Source organism: Rhinolophus sinicus, chromosome 11 (assembly GCF_057876585.1).
Source record: "Rhinolophus sinicus isolate RSI-liver-muscle chromosome 11, RSI-T2T, whole genome shotgun sequence".
NCBI classification, from domain to species: domain Eukaryota; kingdom Metazoa; phylum Chordata; class Mammalia; order Chiroptera; family Rhinolophidae; genus Rhinolophus; species Rhinolophus sinicus.
The window spans coordinates 3,296,854-3,315,275 of record NC_142511.1 but is presented as its reverse complement, the minus strand read 5'-3'; the positions used below and the strand labels follow the sequence as shown (position 1 = coordinate 3,315,275).

At 50.7% G+C, this 18,422-nt stretch overlaps 1 protein-coding gene across 2 annotated transcripts in view; it reads right to left on the bottom strand.

Moving 5' to 3' along the window:
• Positions 1–17,898, bottom strand: part of LOC109455704 (T-box transcription factor TBX19) — a 46,076-nt gene extending 28,178 nt beyond the window's left edge. The window contains exons 1-8 of one of the 2 annotated variants that reach the window (XM_074322522.2): positions 17,589–17,848; positions 13,350–13,436; positions 13,059–13,144; positions 10,062–10,143; positions 8,607–8,642; positions 8,466–8,524; positions 5,918–5,947; positions 4,660–5,557 (exon numbers count right to left, since the gene is read on the bottom strand). In XM_074322522.2, the coding sequence (XP_074178623.1) occupies positions 5,518–5,557; positions 5,918–5,947; positions 8,466–8,524; positions 8,607–8,642; positions 10,062–10,143; positions 13,059–13,144; positions 13,350–13,436; positions 17,589–17,651 (483 nt within the window). In that variant the 5' untranslated portion in view covers positions 17,652–17,848 and the 3' untranslated portion in view covers positions 4,660–5,517. Of the gene's footprint in view, positions 1–4,659; positions 5,558–5,917; positions 5,948–8,465; positions 8,525–8,606; positions 8,643–10,061; positions 10,144–13,058; positions 13,145–13,349; positions 13,437–17,588 lie in introns of those variants that run through there. The other variant, XM_088801552.1, reaches the window with a different exon arrangement.
• Positions 17,899–18,422: the final 524 nt, after the last annotated feature.

Here is an 18,422-nt window from a genome sequence, read left to right as displayed (position 1 = left end):
GTGTATCATTTTTTTGTTACATGTCTGTTCAAATCTTAACAGAGGTGTCTTTGAAACGATCAATAAAATTCATAAATCTCAAGCTAGACTAATCAAAATAAAGAGATGAGACTAATCAAATTGCCAGTATCTTCAATGAAAGAAGGGACATAACTACAAATCCTACAGACGTGAAAAGAATTTCAAAAATTATGAACAACTTTACGCTAATTAATTTGACAATCCTTGTTTACGCAAAGTGACCAAACCAGCTAGGTGTGCAGGAATATCCCAAAATAAACACTTAAAATTTCTTACCTTTCAGAAACCTTCAAAACTGTTCTTAGATTCATGTTAATCTCTAAGTCATCTGAAAGAGAGGACTGCATAACAATTCAGCTCAAAATATATCTTTAAGTGTCTATAATGTGTGCTACCCATTAAGGATTCACATTAAAGACATGGTCTTTTCTTATGGTCATATAAGATTTAATTTGGTTTAGTGACTCCTGGAAAAACAAACATAAATAAGAGACAACACTAGATTTATTAAAGATCATAATGATATCATTTATTAAAGAAAGGGGAAGCAAAAAAAAAAAAGGAATTGGTTTGTGATATTTGGGGGGGGACACAGCTTATCAGCAAAATTCTTTCTCTAAAATGAGTCAGTAGAAAGAACAGTCTTCATTGTATGAAACAGAGCCTCCAGATAGGAAAAGTAGCACATGAGAATATATTTTTGAATACAAAAAGTTCAGTTACGCAATCAACAGCATTCAAAATCAGTCGACTGACTATACAATTACAAAAGCGATTCATGTTTTAACAAAGTGTTTTCAAAGTTCATCACATCACAACAGGCACAATGGTCTGAAGGCACAGAAACTCCCCGTGTCGCCCCCAACTTCACAATCAGAATTTACAAAAGCAGCAAAAAAAAAAAAAAAAAAAAAAAAAAAAAAATCAGAGTTCAGGGTTTTGCGTTTGTGTTGTTTTTTTGCTTCCTTTGTTCAAAGTGGCTAGGTCAAGCAAATATATTGAAAAAGGCAAAATAAACACTTTTCATAGCAGGAAGACCCCAAGACTGAGTGTCCCCTAGGACTCACCTTGAGGACATTGCACAAATACAAGCCTCGTGTGTACTCAGGGGAAGGTCAGTGTGGGACTCTCCACAGGCAGAGCACGGCACCTGCCCAGATACCTCTGTCTGGTCTCACAGGATGACGCACAGGACGCCCCGTTCATAGCAGGTCCATGACCCTTTCTCTGGTGCTGTTCATTACATGTAGTGACATTACTCTGCTGTGAAAGCATACATCGGTATTTTATTACAATGCTATGGACTGATCTTGGCTTCAACCAGCCCAGTTTCTCCCATCTAGAGAACTCACTCTTTCCTGCTTTCAGCTCGTCAATCTACAGAAAATCCTAGTATATGTCTAAGCCTTTTATTAGTTTGTCAGCTCCTGCTAGGAGGGATGTAATTGTATCGTCCCTTTACTTTAACTAACACTGGCTCTGCTGCTCCCGGGCCCTCTCACGAGCCCTGGAGTGAGGTCTGGGAGGCCGTGCTACACACACCTGAGCGTCCAACAGCAAAGCTTCGGTGTTCCAGGGATATGGGAGGGTTCCTACGCATTTGGAGTATAACTGAAAATAGCCAGAAAGTGGAACTAAACACCCAATCTCGAGTGAACTAGGATGAAATAAACTGAACAGCACTTTCCTCTTTACTCAGCTACAAACTCTCAAGATCTCAGAATTTCATAAAATTATGAATTGCAAGGCACTTTAAAGACATACAACTTAACCACCCAACCGATTTTTTTAATAAGAATTCCCCCAAAAAATCTGTAAGTCTAAATCTAAATTCTTTTGTTAATTTCTTACCAAGAGGCACACAGATATAAAATCGGTATTTAACTTCAGTGGAAGGTCTACTAGCTTTTCAAAAAATGACATCTGCCAAGAAACTGCACATCTTTAAACATCAAAAAATTTTTAAATGTTAAAATTACAAAAACTATGCCAAAAATCTAGCAAGGTGGCTTGATAACCCTTTAAAACACTGATTTGTTGTTGATTTGTTGAAAATGAAGCCGAAGGCGAGGCTGTGGGTTTGTACGTCTTTGTAACTCTGCAGCTGACGGTGGTCACGAATCATCCGAGCAAAGAGGACAGCAGCTGCCCCACAAAGGGATCCACAGCCATGGGCTGCGGCTCAATGTCCTAATTCGTTCCATGAAATCTCTCAGCACTCAGGCGACAGCACTGGTGGAGCCCACAAAATCAGAAGCAGCCACACCAGCATCCCCACTCCCCTCCTTGGAAGGTATAACCCACTTAATAGTTTTCTAACGGAAGGATCCCAAAGTCCCCTTATTTACATGCATTTCGTGCTTTTGTGTCTTGCTCCCCGAGCACACACTGAAGAGGGTGGAAAGGAGGTGGCACTCAGGTAAACAGTCCACAGAATCGCCCTGCGAGAGTGACGGAGAGAAGCTGCAACTGCCCAGGGAGAAGGCTCCACTGGGGAGAGAGCCCTGCCTGCCCTAGAGATGACAGCCCCAGGCCACCTGGGGGATGGACAGCAGGGCTCTCCAGCCAGCGCAGCCCAGCCAGAACCAAAGGGGAAGTGTCTTATAGTGAGAAAAGGGAGAAGGGAGGCAGTGAGTTAGCAGATAGCCCCCAGTCTTGGGGCGCGGGGAGGGGAGATGGCCAAGAGCACAGACCGGCCCTCCAGGTGGACAGCGGGGCTGCTCCCAGCACGGCCATCAGAACCAGCAAGAGGCGCAGGGCTCCATGCAGCGGGAAGTGGCACCGCAGGTGAGCACATTTCCAGTCTGCAAGGGTCACCTCCATGGTTCCCCTCACTCCAGAAACAACGGCCTCTCCTCCACCCGGCAGCCACCAGAGCAGGATGCAAGGCAGGGGCGCAGAAAACGGAGACCACGACCAGCTCCGGGGTCTACAACCCCAACTCTCCACTCATCTCCCCGCTAGGTTGCTTGGTAACAGCTTTTAGCGGATTTGAAATGGATTTTCTCCCACAGTCCAGCAGACGAAGACAAGTCAGGAAGCAAACAGAGAACAAGGTGACAGAAGGAGAAATTGAGGAGTCTGAAGATCCTGGAAGGCAGAGCCGTCCAAAAGCTGCCCAAGTGTCCTGAACGGAGCCGTGTGAACAAGTGGCCACCTGGCCACCAGAGCCAGGGCAAAGCAGGAGCTTTTCTGCAAGAACCGGCGCCCCCTACCGGTGAGATGTGAAACACACCCCTTACCCTGACTTCCTTCTTTATATGAATAATGGAGACCAGACCACTAGCCTGCAGTTACTGCGAATATTCAATGAGATCATGCATGGGAATATCTCCAGTTCCAGACACAGAATACGAGATAAAATTTTCTTACATAATCTAATGGCCAGACACATTCACCCCGTCACCTTCAAGGGTCATCCGTTATTGTTGGGATTAAGCAATAGTACCGACCTTTTACTGAGTTACCCTTCACCTGTGCTGGGTCCCGTGCTAAGCACCTGACACGTATTTCACTGACGTCCTGCAACAACCCAGCAGCAACTGTTTAGTCCCGTTATTTTGAAACAGATGAGCAATCGGAGGACCACAGGCGATGTGAGGTGGTCAACATGACATAAGTGTGAGCTACACAACGTTCACGACCACTACGGTGACATCTCAAAAGGCACCCTAGAGCCCTTCAGAAATCTGAACCATCTCCGAGAGGCGCCTGGGAGGTGAAAAAATTCCACGAAAGCCAGAGGGCAGCATTTCACTTCCCTTCCTGGCTCAAGGCAGGTTAGGGACCGCAGCCTAAGGCCAGATGCCCGCGAAGGCCGAGAAAGGGCCTGGACAAACGGGCTCCACACTCCGCGCATCAGGCCTGCTCGCACCTCCCCAGCTTAGAAGAGAAGGCCGGCCAGAGGGAGCGGGAGTTCAGCAACCAGCCACAAGCAAGGAGAGGACAGTGGACCACTGCCTGTGTGTGGGAGCCCAGGGGGCGGCTCGGCCTGGTGAAGAGCAGAAAGGAGACTCCATCTCCCTGTAGGAGGCCTGCAGCCGCGGACCCTGGCAAGGAAGACGGGCCATTGTGGTGGCCAGGCAGCCAGGAGCTCAGAGCACACAGAGAACGGAGATCCTGCAGGTCCAGGAGGACGCTTCCCAAAGGGAGACAGGGCGGGACACATGCAGCGACGCAGCTGGACTGGGACCAGAAGAGGCACAGGCTTGGCTGATGCCAACAGCAAGCAGTTACAGGAGGTACCCCGAGCCGCACCAGGAACCGTGGGAGCATGAGATGAAAGCTGGGCACCAGGCTCTGGGCTCAGCTCTGCCACCAACTGTGGCTTTGGGTGGATCTGGTGACCTCTGTGAGCCGTGACTTCCCCTGCTTCGTCACAAGGCTGCGCCAGGACGAGACAAGATCACAGACACAAGAGGATTTTGTCCGTGGTTAGGCCTCAGGCTGAGATGTGACCACCTTGCAGCCTGTCACGTCTCGTCTTCTCCCAGTGCTTCCAGCACAGGCTCACGTGTCAACAGCGGGACGCTCGAAAGGTCACCGCGCAGGTGGGCCTCCTTCCTGCTGGCCCTACAGGGGGCTGCCTTCCCACCCGCTCTCCCCTGGCCCCACTCCAGCAGAGAATGGAAAATAAAATCCGTTTAAAAGCAAACATTTATAAACAATGAAGAAACAAAATAGAGCAGAGAACATCAAACATTTTCAGCTCCTCTAGGCTGTTCTCCAAAGGACAAGCACCCTTTTCTCTGTTGCTTTGTCCCCTCTCAATCTCGTTCCAGGAGGTCATGAGCACAGTTATGTGGACAGAGGAGGAAAATAAGACAGAGAAACCCAAGAGAGAAAGAGGGCCCTGAGGTCAGCAAATCTGTTCCACAGTCAGGTGCGGCTCAAGAGCCAGAGTGCCGAGGTTCAGACTTAAACAGTACCTGTCACCAGAAAGCCCTCCTCCCTCCCCGGCCAGGCTCTGCACGGGCTCGTGTGCAGCTGTCTGTCAGGGCAGGACCACCTGTCCCCAGACGCCAGAGCAGAGGCATGTCCATGCCACGTGGGGCAGGGTGATGGTCTCCAAGCCGCGGGACAAGTCTACAACTTCCTGTTGAAGCCCACTCCGTTCCTTACTGCTGCACCCCAGCCATCTCCGAAGCGGCTACCTGGGGTCACCTGGCCATCCCTGCCTCCCAAGGCTTATCTGCTGCTCAACACCGTTGTCATTTATGAGAATTCAGTGGGACACCATCCAAAGAGGGAAGGGAAGCAGGAGCAGATTCCTCCCCGTACCACCCAGAGCCGACCCCTCCCACTGTGCTAGAGACACATGGGGCCGGGGACACATCGCTGCCACGAAAAGCAACCCACGAATGTTCATACGGCGAGAAACACACTGCTGCAAGACGAAAGGCACATGTCTATGAGAGAGGTTTAAAGATATGTACAAAACTGTCCACCAGTTTCCATCCACAGGACCTCCCAAAGCTTTGCACAACTGGCCGCACGTTATGCGAGACACACAGAGAAACACTTCTTCACAGCATCCCTAGGAAGAAAAAAACACAAAGATAAATGGGAGATCACTACCCAAGGCGCCCGTAAGTGGTAAAGACCCTCCTGCAGATTTCCTGGCACCCGGGATAGCACGCTGCAGAGCAGAAAGCCCCCAGCCTGGGGGTCGGCCCACGTCTATAGCTGGCTTTCTCCTGCACAGGTCACTTGTCTAGTTTGAGCCGCAAATTTCTCATCTGTGTAAGGGGCTGTCCCTCCCCACTTACCCTACAGGACTTTAGTGAAGATAAAATAACACGCTCTCTCTGAAAACACCCATACTAACAGGCCCTAGGGAAACACATCACCACCCCCAAACGACAGAAGTTACAGTTCTGAGTACAGTCAGTCTTACCTTGCAAACGGTATGAAGGAAAGGCTATACCTACAATGAGAAACAAACACAAAAGATCAAATCCAATGAAGGGCGTAGAGGACTACACAGTGGAATGGGCTTCTGAGCGGTGGGAGCATCTATAGTGGTTTCTCAGAGCCCTCTCCCTGCTCAGGGTAGAGGGTGCATGCACACGCACACACACGTATGCACACATGTACACACACATGTGCACACACACATGTGCACACACACGCTGTGCCCCAAGTCTGACTGGGGAGGAGAGAGCAGTGTCATGTAGCCGAAGGAGGAAGGTAACACGATCAGATGGAGACAACCTGTCACCTCAGACTCACGGGGTGACAGCTTTAACCAGATGCACCAACACAATCACCTAAAACAGGCAGATGCCAGGTACGCAGGTGGCACGGAAGCCCTATTCTGAATACCAAACTATATCCAGACCAGTTATCCTCTAATTAATTTTACAAATCTTCAACAGACTATAACTTCTACCCAATTGGGATAAATTTTCTGTTCTGCACCTAGTCATTTTAAAAGAAAAGAAATCTATGATTCTCCAAGCCCAACGATATCCTGGTGACACAGCTCGTCAGCCCCCTGCCGAGAAAGGGACCACGCAGGGAGGGGGCCGTCCACAAGCCTAAGGACCGGGTGTGGTGTGTCAGGCAGGCGTCGTAGGTCAGCGGCAGCCCCAAGGAAAGCCCGCAGTCAGGACACGTCACTGCTGGAGGGGATGCTGCCCTCGCCTGAGCCCACGGGAAGCTGAACCTTTGAAAACTGGCTTCGACATCGGTCCCCAGTCATTCCCCCTCACCCACGGTTTTGCTTTCCGTTTGCAGTTTCAGTTACCTGTGGTTGGTCAACCATGGTCTGAAAATATTAAATGGAAAATTCCAGAAATAAACAATTTGTAAGTTTTAGATTGCGTGCCGTTCTGAGCAGCACGATGAAATCTCACGCTGTCCCACTCAGGACGGGAAGCCCCACTTGGTCCAGCGTCTCCATGCTGTAGACACTGCTGGCTAGTAGTCACTCAGGGATCAGCTCGACTGCAGGGGAGTCGAGCAGGGCTTGTGTTTAAGTCACCCTTATTTTAGTAACAGCCCCAAAGTGCAACAGCAGGGGTGCTGGCAATTGGGATACACCAAAGAGAAGCCACCAAGTGCTTCCTTTAAGCGAAGAGGTGAAAGTTCTCAATGTAATAAGGTATTTTACCATCTCCCACGATCCCAAGAAGTACAGTAAGATATTCTGAGAGAGGGAGACCACATTCGCATGAACTTATAGTGTATTGTTATAATTGTTCTATTTTGTTTTAAGTTATTATTAATCTCTTGCTGTACCTAACTTATAAATTAAACTAAAATTGTAGGTATGTTATGTATAGGAAAAACATAGCATATAGAGGGTTCCGTACTATCCAAGGTTTCAGGCATCCATTAGGAGTCTCAGAATGTACCCCCCACGGATAAGGGGAGACGGCTGTATAAGCAAACAAAGGCATGTGTACGTGGGTACAAATTTCTGCCCTGAAAAAGCAAAAACACAAACATAAGCCATACACCAGGCCCTTTCAGTTCCTACCAACAAAATGTGCGTGTCATGTTAAAATCGGGCCATTCCAAAAGGCACTGTGAAACTGCACTTACTCAGAAGTCCAAAACTACTCAAGGGAGAGATGGGTGCTAAGCCTGCAGTCTTAAGATCCATTTCTACCAAGTAAGAGTGTAACTGATCCTTGGACACTTTAAAACTTTCAGTCCTTTTTCTAGGCATCAGAGCAAACAGTTTTTTCCAAAGTACATCAGTCAGAGCTCTACTGAAACTGCTCTGGCAAACAGTATCCCTTGACAAACTCTGCAAGTATCTACAGAAATGCTTCAGAAGCTACAGAGTCCGTATGTACCACCACCCCTCTCTCTTTCATGTTGGAACGGTTTGAAAGGACCCTGAACCTACAGCCGCATCTGTGGTTTCAAATAACCTTTTACTAACATGTGGCCCGTGAGTTACAATCCCCTGGCCTGGCTAACAGGCCTCCAGTGCATATGCGCGCCCGACAGCCCACGGCCACCATTTCCGTTTCGTCAGTCACTGTTCCTCGTCTCCCCTGACAAGTCACTTTGTCCTTTTGCTGAATGATTCATTCCATCACTCATGCAATGCTCATTATTTTTCTTACCACTTTCCCTTTTCTTTAATGTCTTTTTGACTCACAGCCCCTGTAATACTTCATTATCCTTGCTCTTACGGGACATGAGTGGTTCAATAATATGTACAACATCTCAAAACCAACCACGAGCCCAGGAAAAATGCTGCAGCAGGCAAACACCCGCCAAGCCCACTCAAAACCCTCATGCCATCTACTGGCAGCAGCTGAGGGGACAGGCTTTTGCTCTGGAGCCTGACTTCACCTCCATCACTGAGAATTCTTCCACTGGACAGTTTTCCTAATCCTCTCACCTGTACCATCTAGGATTTGACGGCCTTTGGCTATGTGAGTCAGAGAGCAATGTGGGCGGGGACTATGTCAAAGGGTACTTACCACGTCAGGGCCACAGACTGCAAAATGCAGAAGATGAGTGCAAGCCCCTTGTTATGCCACTGAAAGAAAAAGGATCGAGTTCCGTGAGCGGGATGAGCGCATCCACCAAAAAGGGTAAGGAAAACGAAAACACACACTTACCCAAAAGGCGGAACACAGGGTGAGCGCAAAACACAACTAGAGAGAGAAAGGACATGTTGAATTAATACAATGACCAAGACAACATGGGGAAAAAAACCTGTGAAGACTTATCACCCTTGGCAAACGTACACTGATACACATCCAGCTGCAGTCATCAGACGCTGTGACTGCCCTGGCAGCCAAGGACACCCTTCATTTCAGAGCGTTTCACCCGCCTGAGCACATGAAATTACACTAGCCAACAAGAATTCATGTCGATTAAAAACAGAAGGATCTTCTTCTACGTTTAAATGTTCCCAATGTCTCTGTCTGCCCAGCAAACAAAAATCACATTTCTGGTCCAGCCACTTGCCCACCCATCTTTCCCTTCAAACATGCTCAAGTAGGTCTCTCACACACGTCTGTATTTTAACTTCTGCCCAAACTCTAGTGTCGGGCGTAAAGGACCATGCAAGGACAAAGGTTAACAAGAGATATCAGTCTCACAGTCAGCAAGGCGGCTCTTTGTTTACATGTCACCTAACACTTTCCCTAGGTCGCTTCTTAGAAAGTTCTAGAATTCTACAAGAGACTTGTCCGGGCCCCCGTCTCCATTGGGGACAGGCCAAGAGCCCCTGGTGTCCATGATGGCTGTCATCAGCTTGGGCCTGTCATCTCCATCCTTCCATAACAGTTAACTTCTCAAGAAATAGGTTCTAAGTATTTGCTTTGTGTCCAGCATTGGACCAGGGCTCTGAAAGGACACAAAATAAACAGCACCCATGGACATGGCTGAGAGAACTGACCTATTTGAACAAATAAAAGGTACACAAATGGAACTGAAAATAAAAGTACATTGACCAGGCTCCAAGTGTCGCCACACGGATAATGACAAGACGAGGACAAAGAGTGTGGTCTGGAATGATCTGGATGGTCGCAGGGAAGCGAACGGGAGGCCTCCTGGGTTAACAAGACAGGAAGATATGACAAGACTGAAGGAACTAGCGTCAGAGCAGGGAACACGGCGGATGGGCCTCGAGGAGACCGGACACACCACAAGAAGACTGATGAAAACAAGTATGATCCTCAAGTCAGAGAACATCGAGGGGAAAAGCGCCCACCCTAGGAGACTGAACCCCCCTCTAGAGAATGAACCCTGTGTTTCCGAGTTATTCCCTCCAAGTTCTGCCTGTGTGTGGCTTCACCCATCACTGAGAGGGTGTCTGAGCTCACTCACTACACTTTGGCCAATTGGACAAGCAGCGCCCCCTGGGGCGCTTTCCAGAACTGGCAGTACCTTACCACCAACAAAGAGAAACACAAAGGGGGGGCGGGGGGGGTAGTTATTAGCGGAGAACGCTCCCTTCCACCACAGTGCTTGCAGGCATCTGGTAGTCAGTCAAGATGAAAGAGAAAATGCCGCAGAGCAGAAAGAAAACTCCCACGTGAGGAGCCCAGCCGAAAGGCAGACCTTACCAGCACCAGGATAGTTGCGATCAAACGTGTGGGCTCAAACATTTTCTTCAGCTGTTTCATGGGTCCCATGAGGAAGACAGTGCTACGAGGCAAATGTGCACAAGTCATTGAGACCAGAGCAGAACCACGGGAGGCACACCAAGTTGCCTCCCCTCCCCCGCCCCCAAGGTTATCTGTGGCAACAGGAGCCGTCACACAGCTAACATCTGAAAAGCTCTTACGTTGGCCCTTTTGCACCTTAGTCTCATTTAATCCATCAACAATTTACGAGGTTGATCGTGGGACAATTATCATAGTTGTTTTACAGATGGAGACACTGAAGCCCGGACGGGTTGGTTGCTATCCAAGGCCACACCCAGCTGGTAAATGGCAGAGCGAGGCTGAAAGTGTACGTAGGTCTGACTCCAGGCCAACTCTAGGTGAGCGGACCCCCCTCTCAGAGGTGCCACCTTGCCTCCTTCACAATCTACCCATGGAAACCAACCAACCAAAAAGACTCAGGTAATTTAAAAGAAAAACCGTGTCTTACAGGCTTGGGTTGTTTATGTTAAAAAGTAGAACATTTCATTCTCCTTCATAATCTGCAGAAAATACTCCTACGATGATGATAACGTCACCTCGGAACTACTGCATGTTTGCTAAATGCCAGATGTTATATACTTGACCTCACTTCATCCCCTCAACAACTCTGTGAGTCGAGTGTCATTCCACTTATTTTAGAGGCGAGAACATGAAGCTCAGAAAGGTTAACTGACTTACCCAAGATCACACAGCTAGGAATGTAAGGAGCTGGCACCCAAACTCACATCCGTTAGATTCCAAAGCCCCAGAAGCCATGCCTGGCGTGCCTTGTGCAGGAACGGAACCTGCCAGGCGGCTAGTGAGAGACTGCACAAATGACCCACAGCCTCACGCTTACCACCCCATGTGTCAGGGCCAGCTTTGCGTCGTGTTTCCTGACTCCTTCCAGAAACGCTCCATGTGGCATCACCCAGGGGTCGCTTGTTAGAACCAGGGTTTAATACAAGCCTACCAGCGATAACATGAGCTACTGGGTGTTCAATAAAAACAAAGATTTTAAAAATCAGTCCACCTCCCTTTGCGGTGTCGTTAAGTTTAATCTTGAGCTCAAGGCTGCAACCTCAGGTCAAGTGTCTGAGCTGAGTATACTCTTTAGCTAACACTGAACAGAAGCAATAGAAAAGACTGGTGTTAAAAATTAAGTGCAGCATGTACACAAAAATATGAGCTTATAGGTAAAGCCACCGAGGAAATAACAATTTGTTCCCTTGTTATTTCCCTGTGCAAGGCTGCAGGGAGGCGGCTCCATCAGGATTTGCTAGTAATTCTTTCGGACTAAACAGCTCACCCATGTATTATGCTCAGTCTAGATTCCACATTATAACCTACACGGTCCGCCCAGAGCAAAATCCCCCAAAAGTTAGTACATGAGAGCTTTCGAGGCAAGCGTTGACCTCTCTGAGGGCCAGCATTTTACTATCATTATCTTTAATAAATTATGATTTAAAAAGGTGGCCAGTCATGCAGGCAATCATTTGGTTAACATTTCCAGCCAGAAACAGAACTAGGATTGGGGACAGTTAGGGACAAGACAGAGGTACAGCCCCTGTCAAGCAGTTTACAAACGTGTAACAAGGCAGTGTGACAAAATGCTAAGTGTGGTGTCACAAATATATATGGGATATGCAGAGGCCCATACAAAAAAGGAGGTCAGTGAGTCTGGACGGGAGGAGGTAATTCAGAGGCTCGGGGACATGTAGAAAGTGCCGCCTGGCTGGGGGTGCACTGGCTGGGGAGCGCGAGGGGGTAAAGGCAGCCCTCAAGGGCCTGGCCTGTGTGCACGGTGATGGGTTCAGACTGCACCTGCAGAGGGAACGGGAGCCACCAACGGGGTTCAGCAGGGCAGTAAATGCCTGGCCTGCAGAGGGGCGATAAAGGAGGCAGGGAACCCGCACAGGACGCCTGCGGTGGCTCACATGAGAAGTGAGACGGTCAGCGCTAAGAGCAGCTCAGATAGCACCTGCTCTAGGAAGCCCTCCTGGTCCCCAGCTCCGGTCAGATGCCCCTCCCTGAGCAGCTCTCTCCCCACATCCTACTATGTTATCAGTTCACATGTCTGTCTGTGAGCTCCATTACTGCAGAAACCAAACCACACTGGGCTCTGAATCCACAGAGCCCAGCATGGTGCAATCCAGGCTCCCCATGGGGCACGTGAGTCTGTCACTGAGGGACAGCAGCCATGGGGACAAAGAGGTAGGAACCAGCAGGGCTGGCACCAAGCCTCAGTGAGTAATGACGGGGGAGGGGTGTGGGCTCCCAGGACTCTGCGGCCATTCACTGGGACACAATGGAAGGGGAGGAAGAGGCCAGTTCAGGCCCAGCGGGCCCTTCAGGGAGGAGTCCGGGCAACGTGCCCAGCTGGCGGCAGGACTGGAGTTGTCGGCACGCCCGTGTGGTTGAAGCCTTCCAGTGAATGACCTTGACCGGGGAAGGGCAGGGACAGGGGCGCATCTGTGCGCCCACAGCTTGTGGAATGGGCTGCCCACATCTGGGATCGCTCCACCAGTGCCCATGCCAGTCTGAGGTGATCTTACAGAACACGTGTCAGCTGCAGCCACTGGCCCAGGGGCCTTTCTGAAACCACTGCCTCCGCCTGCGGCAGCCGGAAGACCAGAGCAATGGAGAGGGTCATGCTGGGAACCTGGAAGGCCATCCAACCCCCCGGGCCACGGGTCCCTCATTGCAAATCACAACCATAACACATTTCCTGCCTCTCCCAATGGAATTTCCAAGATAAACTAAGAAACAAACATATTTTGAAGTGACAGGACATGGATGGGATGTATTTTAACTACCTCTTTTCTCCCCAAATCTTTAAAACTACTGAGGCACCCTCCTGCACCCCTCGTCAAGCCCCATCCACTTCCATTTCCCCATCTAATAATAACTGGCTGGGGTTAGATTAAAAGCTGTTACCTCCCGATGGATGCAATGTTTCCAAAGGTGTAAAACACTGCGAAGAGGTACAGCCCCTTCCTGGGCACCCAGAGCAGAAGAGTCCCCTGGAAGATAAAGCAGAGGGTGTCGGCCGGGACGGTCCCCTCCCACCAGCCACACAGCCAGGACGCACAGAAACCTGCGCCCCTCCCCGTCCCCTCAGCTCCCTCTCCTCTCATCCACACATTTACGAGAAAAGGAGGTGGATGAAAGGGGAAGGAGAGAGGGAAGGAGGCAGGGGCAAAGCCAGAGGAGGGGCGGGCATCTTACCAGCAGTGAGCAGAGAATTCCTGCGCCAAAACACACCGCGAAGCCTTTGATTCGGGTGTTCCAGCTTAAGGAAGACGCCTCAGCCACCTGGAATTTAAACAAACCGGATCACGTACATGCAGACGCATATTTAGTCACCCAAACCAAAGGAAGGACATAATTAAACTGAGAAGCAGGCTGTGGACTGGCCCTGAGGAAGCTGGGAACACAACCCGACGGGAGCCCTCGGGAGTATCCGTCCGTGAGTCGTCCGTCCAGCGCCGACCAGAGGCTGGACACCTCCAGAGGTGGTGACTCCGCCTCAAACACAACCCACTTCCCAAACAGGACGGCAGCCCGGGCAGGACAAGGCCCAGACCGGAGGGGCATGAGCTCGGCCAGGCAGGGGCCCAGCACGTGGGGAAAAGAGCGGGACGGCCTTCAGGAGGTTGTGGCTACGGGGCATGGTCTCCTGCATCCCCCAGCCAAACTGCAGCGGCGCTACTGCCACCGGAAGGCAAACCCTCCTCAGGACTGTCACCGAGAGATTCACTGCTCGATGCCAAGTCACCCAGGTGGGGGGCACATCCCCGTGATCAGTTACCGCCCTGCCCATCCTGACTCTCTGCCACCGAGATGAATCCCTCCCCAGAGCAAAGTTCAGAGGAGGCCAAGACGTCCAGAAACACTTTGCTAGGAACGGGGACTGAGTAGCTCCCAGGGGCTTTTTCCCTCATGTCCGCACCAGAGACCGTCCTGGTCTGTCACCTCACACAAGTGGCCATGGCTGCTCCAAGCTGGGCACAGGCAGCTGCCACCGAGACCAAAGGCCTTCCCTGCACAGCCAGGGCAGGGCAGCCAGGCCGGTGACTGTTCACGCAGGATCAGCTCACATGGACAGCACAGTCTCCATATGGCAACGTGGTGAGAGCTTCTGAGCACATTCCCAAAGGCTGATGGAGGAAGGGGGGTGGTGGCAGAGGCTGCAAGGGTCCCTAAGCTGGCAACTCCCTCAGCCTTAACTGCTCCCAGCTCAGGACCTGTTTTCCACCGTCTCCAAACTTCCTGTCAAACCAGAATCTTGAAGAGAAGGACCAGAGGCCCCGCCAGGTGTGGCAGGCATTGCTACAGAGGGCTTCGTCTCCACTCAGGTGTAAGGTATTTAGGGCAGGTTACCAAAAGGGGTTCTCCTCCTTCCCCATATAGTCACACGCTGCAAGTGGGCTCACGACACTGCAATCCCCCCCACTCCCTCCCGGAAAGACAGACACACAGACACACACACACAGCAGCCGCAGGGTCATATGGCAGCACATGACCCTGTTGGCTCAGGGACAGTAACATGCAGTGGAAGCCGGGTGTTAGGACCAGAGAGATGCGTCACCTGGTGCCATGATAGGAAAACCTCTCCTCCAACACGAGCCAGGTGATACTGCTATCAGGGTGCACCTGGCACCCAGACATTGGGTTAGACCCCCTCTGACTAACCTGTTCAACCTCCTACCAAGGACAGGATAAAGTCAAAAGCCCCCACTCCTCCTAGTCATGCAAGAACCAAAGAACTTACCTTGCCAAGGTGGAAGAAAGCACCAGGCTGCATGCAAGGGGAGAAGTGTGACAGCAGGATTGGATTGGGGTCCGGTGACTGCACCACCCACCCCTTGGCACCAATAGGGATATTTAAAAAGTCAACCATTTTTTTTTTTTTTGAAAGAGGATTAATGTTAAGTATCAAATTTGAATTGACCCTGGCATTTAGGGTACTAAATAGTCTCAACAGGACGGTGAGAGTCCAGCCCTTAAAAAAATCAAACTCACTGCCAGTAGGAAGCAGTCTGCTTTCCACCTTCAGAAGGAAGTTGACACGTTGGTTCTACAAGTCTCACAAGCCAAATTCCATCCAAATGTCACCCTATTTGCCAAAATGGGGGTTGGAGAGAGATAACTTTTCATCATTGTGTTTTTCCACTCTACGTGGTTACAAGGTCACGGGCAGGGGGACGCTGGTTTTCTACTTCTTTTAACTGGACTCAGGGAAAGCTAAACACTTCTTTCTGCCAATTTATGAAAATAAACTCAGCTGATGTAAAAAGTCTCTCTCAGTTCATGGTTGCTGGGAACTGTGTGCTTTTTGGAAATTAGAGTCGCTGAAACAGTACCTGGAGAAAATCTGGAGGCAGTACGTGCACATACTGTCTGATTGGCAGTTAAGCACAAAGGGCCCTCTGATTCTGGGATTTGGAGCGAAGAGGGGTTCTTGCCAAGGAGAAATAAAGCTAAGAACTGTTCGGGAAGCAGGGCTGGTAACCACAGGTGAGAAAGGAAAACTGCCTCACTCCTGCGCTTTCCAACCAGGTACCATTCATACCTCCCTTGTCCCTGGAATCCTTTGTAGAAACAAAACCTGTACTTTTAGAAAGCAGCCCACTGACATTCAAGCTTAAAGGTGTAGTTACGAAGACGAAGTATCAGAAAACTCATGACGAGGCTAGCTGTGATTAGACACGGCCGGGCAATTTTTATAATCACCTAGTTCCCTATGCAGGAGAAACAGAACTAGTCATACTTTTATTGTTTGCAGCAAAAGAAGAAAAGTTATAAAAAGCACGCATTTCTGGTGACACTTCTGACAGCTTATACACTGCATGACGGGTATAAACAGGAATCTGCCCTCGGAAAGAGGCAGCTGACAGATTTTAGAACAAGGGAAGCATCTATTCTTTAAAATAGATTTACCACATGCCTGAGTTTCCGACATTTTAAAGACCGTGATTTAAAGACTGTGATTGTATTCAACACGGCAGTGACCATCTTAGGTAAAAGCCACCTCAGCATTTAGTTTTCCATCTGTACTACATCATCCACTCTGGAGGGTCTCTGTCCACTGCTTCATGATTATTTTCTAAATATGTAATGTCTGCATCATTCGCTGTCAACACCCCTCCCCTCAAGAGTCTTCAGGAAGAGAAAGTGTCCCCACTGGACTCCCAGCTGCTCATAAAAGCTTATGACAGTCTATGAGACATAAAGCTTTAGAGAAGCAGGACTGACAACCACCTACGTTTTCTTAGGCCCAGTCTGAGGTTTGATTTGAAGGTTCATCATCGAAGCCAGAAATCAGAACAAAGAACTCGTGAAATTACTCCTGAGCCTTGACCAATTAATTAATAAAAGCAATAAATGTAAAAGAACCCACAGAGATGGTTCAAAATGACCAAACAAAAATTAAACCTCGATTTCTACAATACTCGATTCCTACAGTGTTACATGTTCAAGGTGAAGATGCAGAGTAAGTTCTGGAGTTCTGAGATTTCAGCGGGGCGGGGTATCAGCATCATACAAAACCCAGAATAAAATCAGCAACCCCAAGAGTGGGTGAGAGAAGCACCCAGAAAACCACCAGCGGCACTTATTAAAATGGCAGGAAAATCCTCACTTTACAGATGGGGAAACACACACCACAAAAGTGAAAAGAGATGTTATTTTGTTATCCCGAAAGAAAAGGCAAAAACAGAAGCAAAAAGCTAGGAAAGAAGCATTCTGTGGGGCTCCAGACCACAGAGCTTTCGTGCCCCGATTTCAGCGCGACCAAAACCTTTCTAATGAAACACGAACATGCCGTCAGTCTCAGGCCTCCTTCGCTGTCCGCAGGGTCCCGTGCAGACAGTGTGGGCAGAGAAACCAGAGGCGGTGCCCGCCCTCAGGAGTTTCGCGGTAGAGACAGTTCACACAACAACAGGACACGTGCACAGGCCGGGTGGCACTGTCACACCCACAGCGTCAACCACCAGGTAGGAACGCGGCGCGGGGCACCCGGGCGACGCCGGGCACCCGGGCGACGCCACCAGCCCCGCCGCGCGAAGCAGGAAGAGCCCCCAGCCCAGGAGGTGGCCCCGACCCTCGGACGCCCTCTCCGGGTCTGCAGGGCCCGGGCCGCCCTCCGACCCCCGGGACGCTGCCGCCTCTCGCAGAAGTTTCGCCCCAGCGCCGCCCTCTCTGTGCGGGGGGATGGGGCGCACAACGCAAGTCAACAGACGCCCGGGGCAGGTGCCCAGAGCCCGGGCCGGGCCCGTGGGGGCTGCGCAGGGGGAGCAGGGTCGGCGCGGAGCCCCGCGGGGATGGGGCGCCGGGGGGGCCGGGGGGGGGGCAGAGCCGCTTTCCAGGAAACCCTGGAAGTCCTGCTCGGCTTCCCACCAAGAGCAACCGGCGCTCCGCAGGCCCCCGCGAGCCTCGCGGCGGCCGGGATGGGGGCTCACTCACCTCGGCCAGGCCGCCCCGGTCCTCGGAGTCCTGCCCGCTCAGCACCTTCTTCAGCTTGTCCATCCTGAGCCCGTCTGCGCCGCCGCCGCCCGTCCGCCGCCGCCTGTTGCGCTGCTCCGCCCGCGGCCCTTCCGGGTGCGCGCCCCGCCCAGGTGCCTGCCCACCTGGCCGCCGCTCGCGCAGGCGCCGGGCGGGTCCCGCCTCCCGCCTTCGCACCGCCGGCTCTTACCCGCTTGTTTGGCCCAGGGCGTTGGGAGCGAAGGGAGAAGTGGGACTTGAGGGACGACGAGCCAGCTAAACGTCAATTCCGTGTCCGGCGCCGCGTCCCCAGCCTTCCCGCCGCCCTCCCCCGCCTCGTTGTTGCAACAGACGCGGTGTCGCCACGTGCAGGAACCCTCAGCCGAGCCTGGCCCCCCCCCACACGCTCCCTAGGTGGGGTGGGTGCAGACTTGTGCTTGATCCGCGTTCTGATGGCTGCCACAGTGGAAACAGTTTGGTGAAAATGACTTGAGGCCAAGCGGAGTAAATTCCATCTAGAACAGGCTTTGTGGAAACATGAAAAAGAGTAATACTCCTTCCAACTGGACATGCATCGGGAGGTGTGATTTCAACAAAAACCCGAGGTTGGGGTGCCTCTTGGGTGAGGGAACACAGGAATATTAGATTGGCGTTGTTGGTTTCTTTCACTGACCTCAAAGGACCCCGGTGCTACTTAGTCTATGTTGGGGAATGTTAGAGTTTGCACTGGAGTCCATTTTACTAGTTCTACCATTAGGCAAGTAGTTATATTTGGGGAACATTATACATGTGTATCTTAATCTATTCTTCACTCGA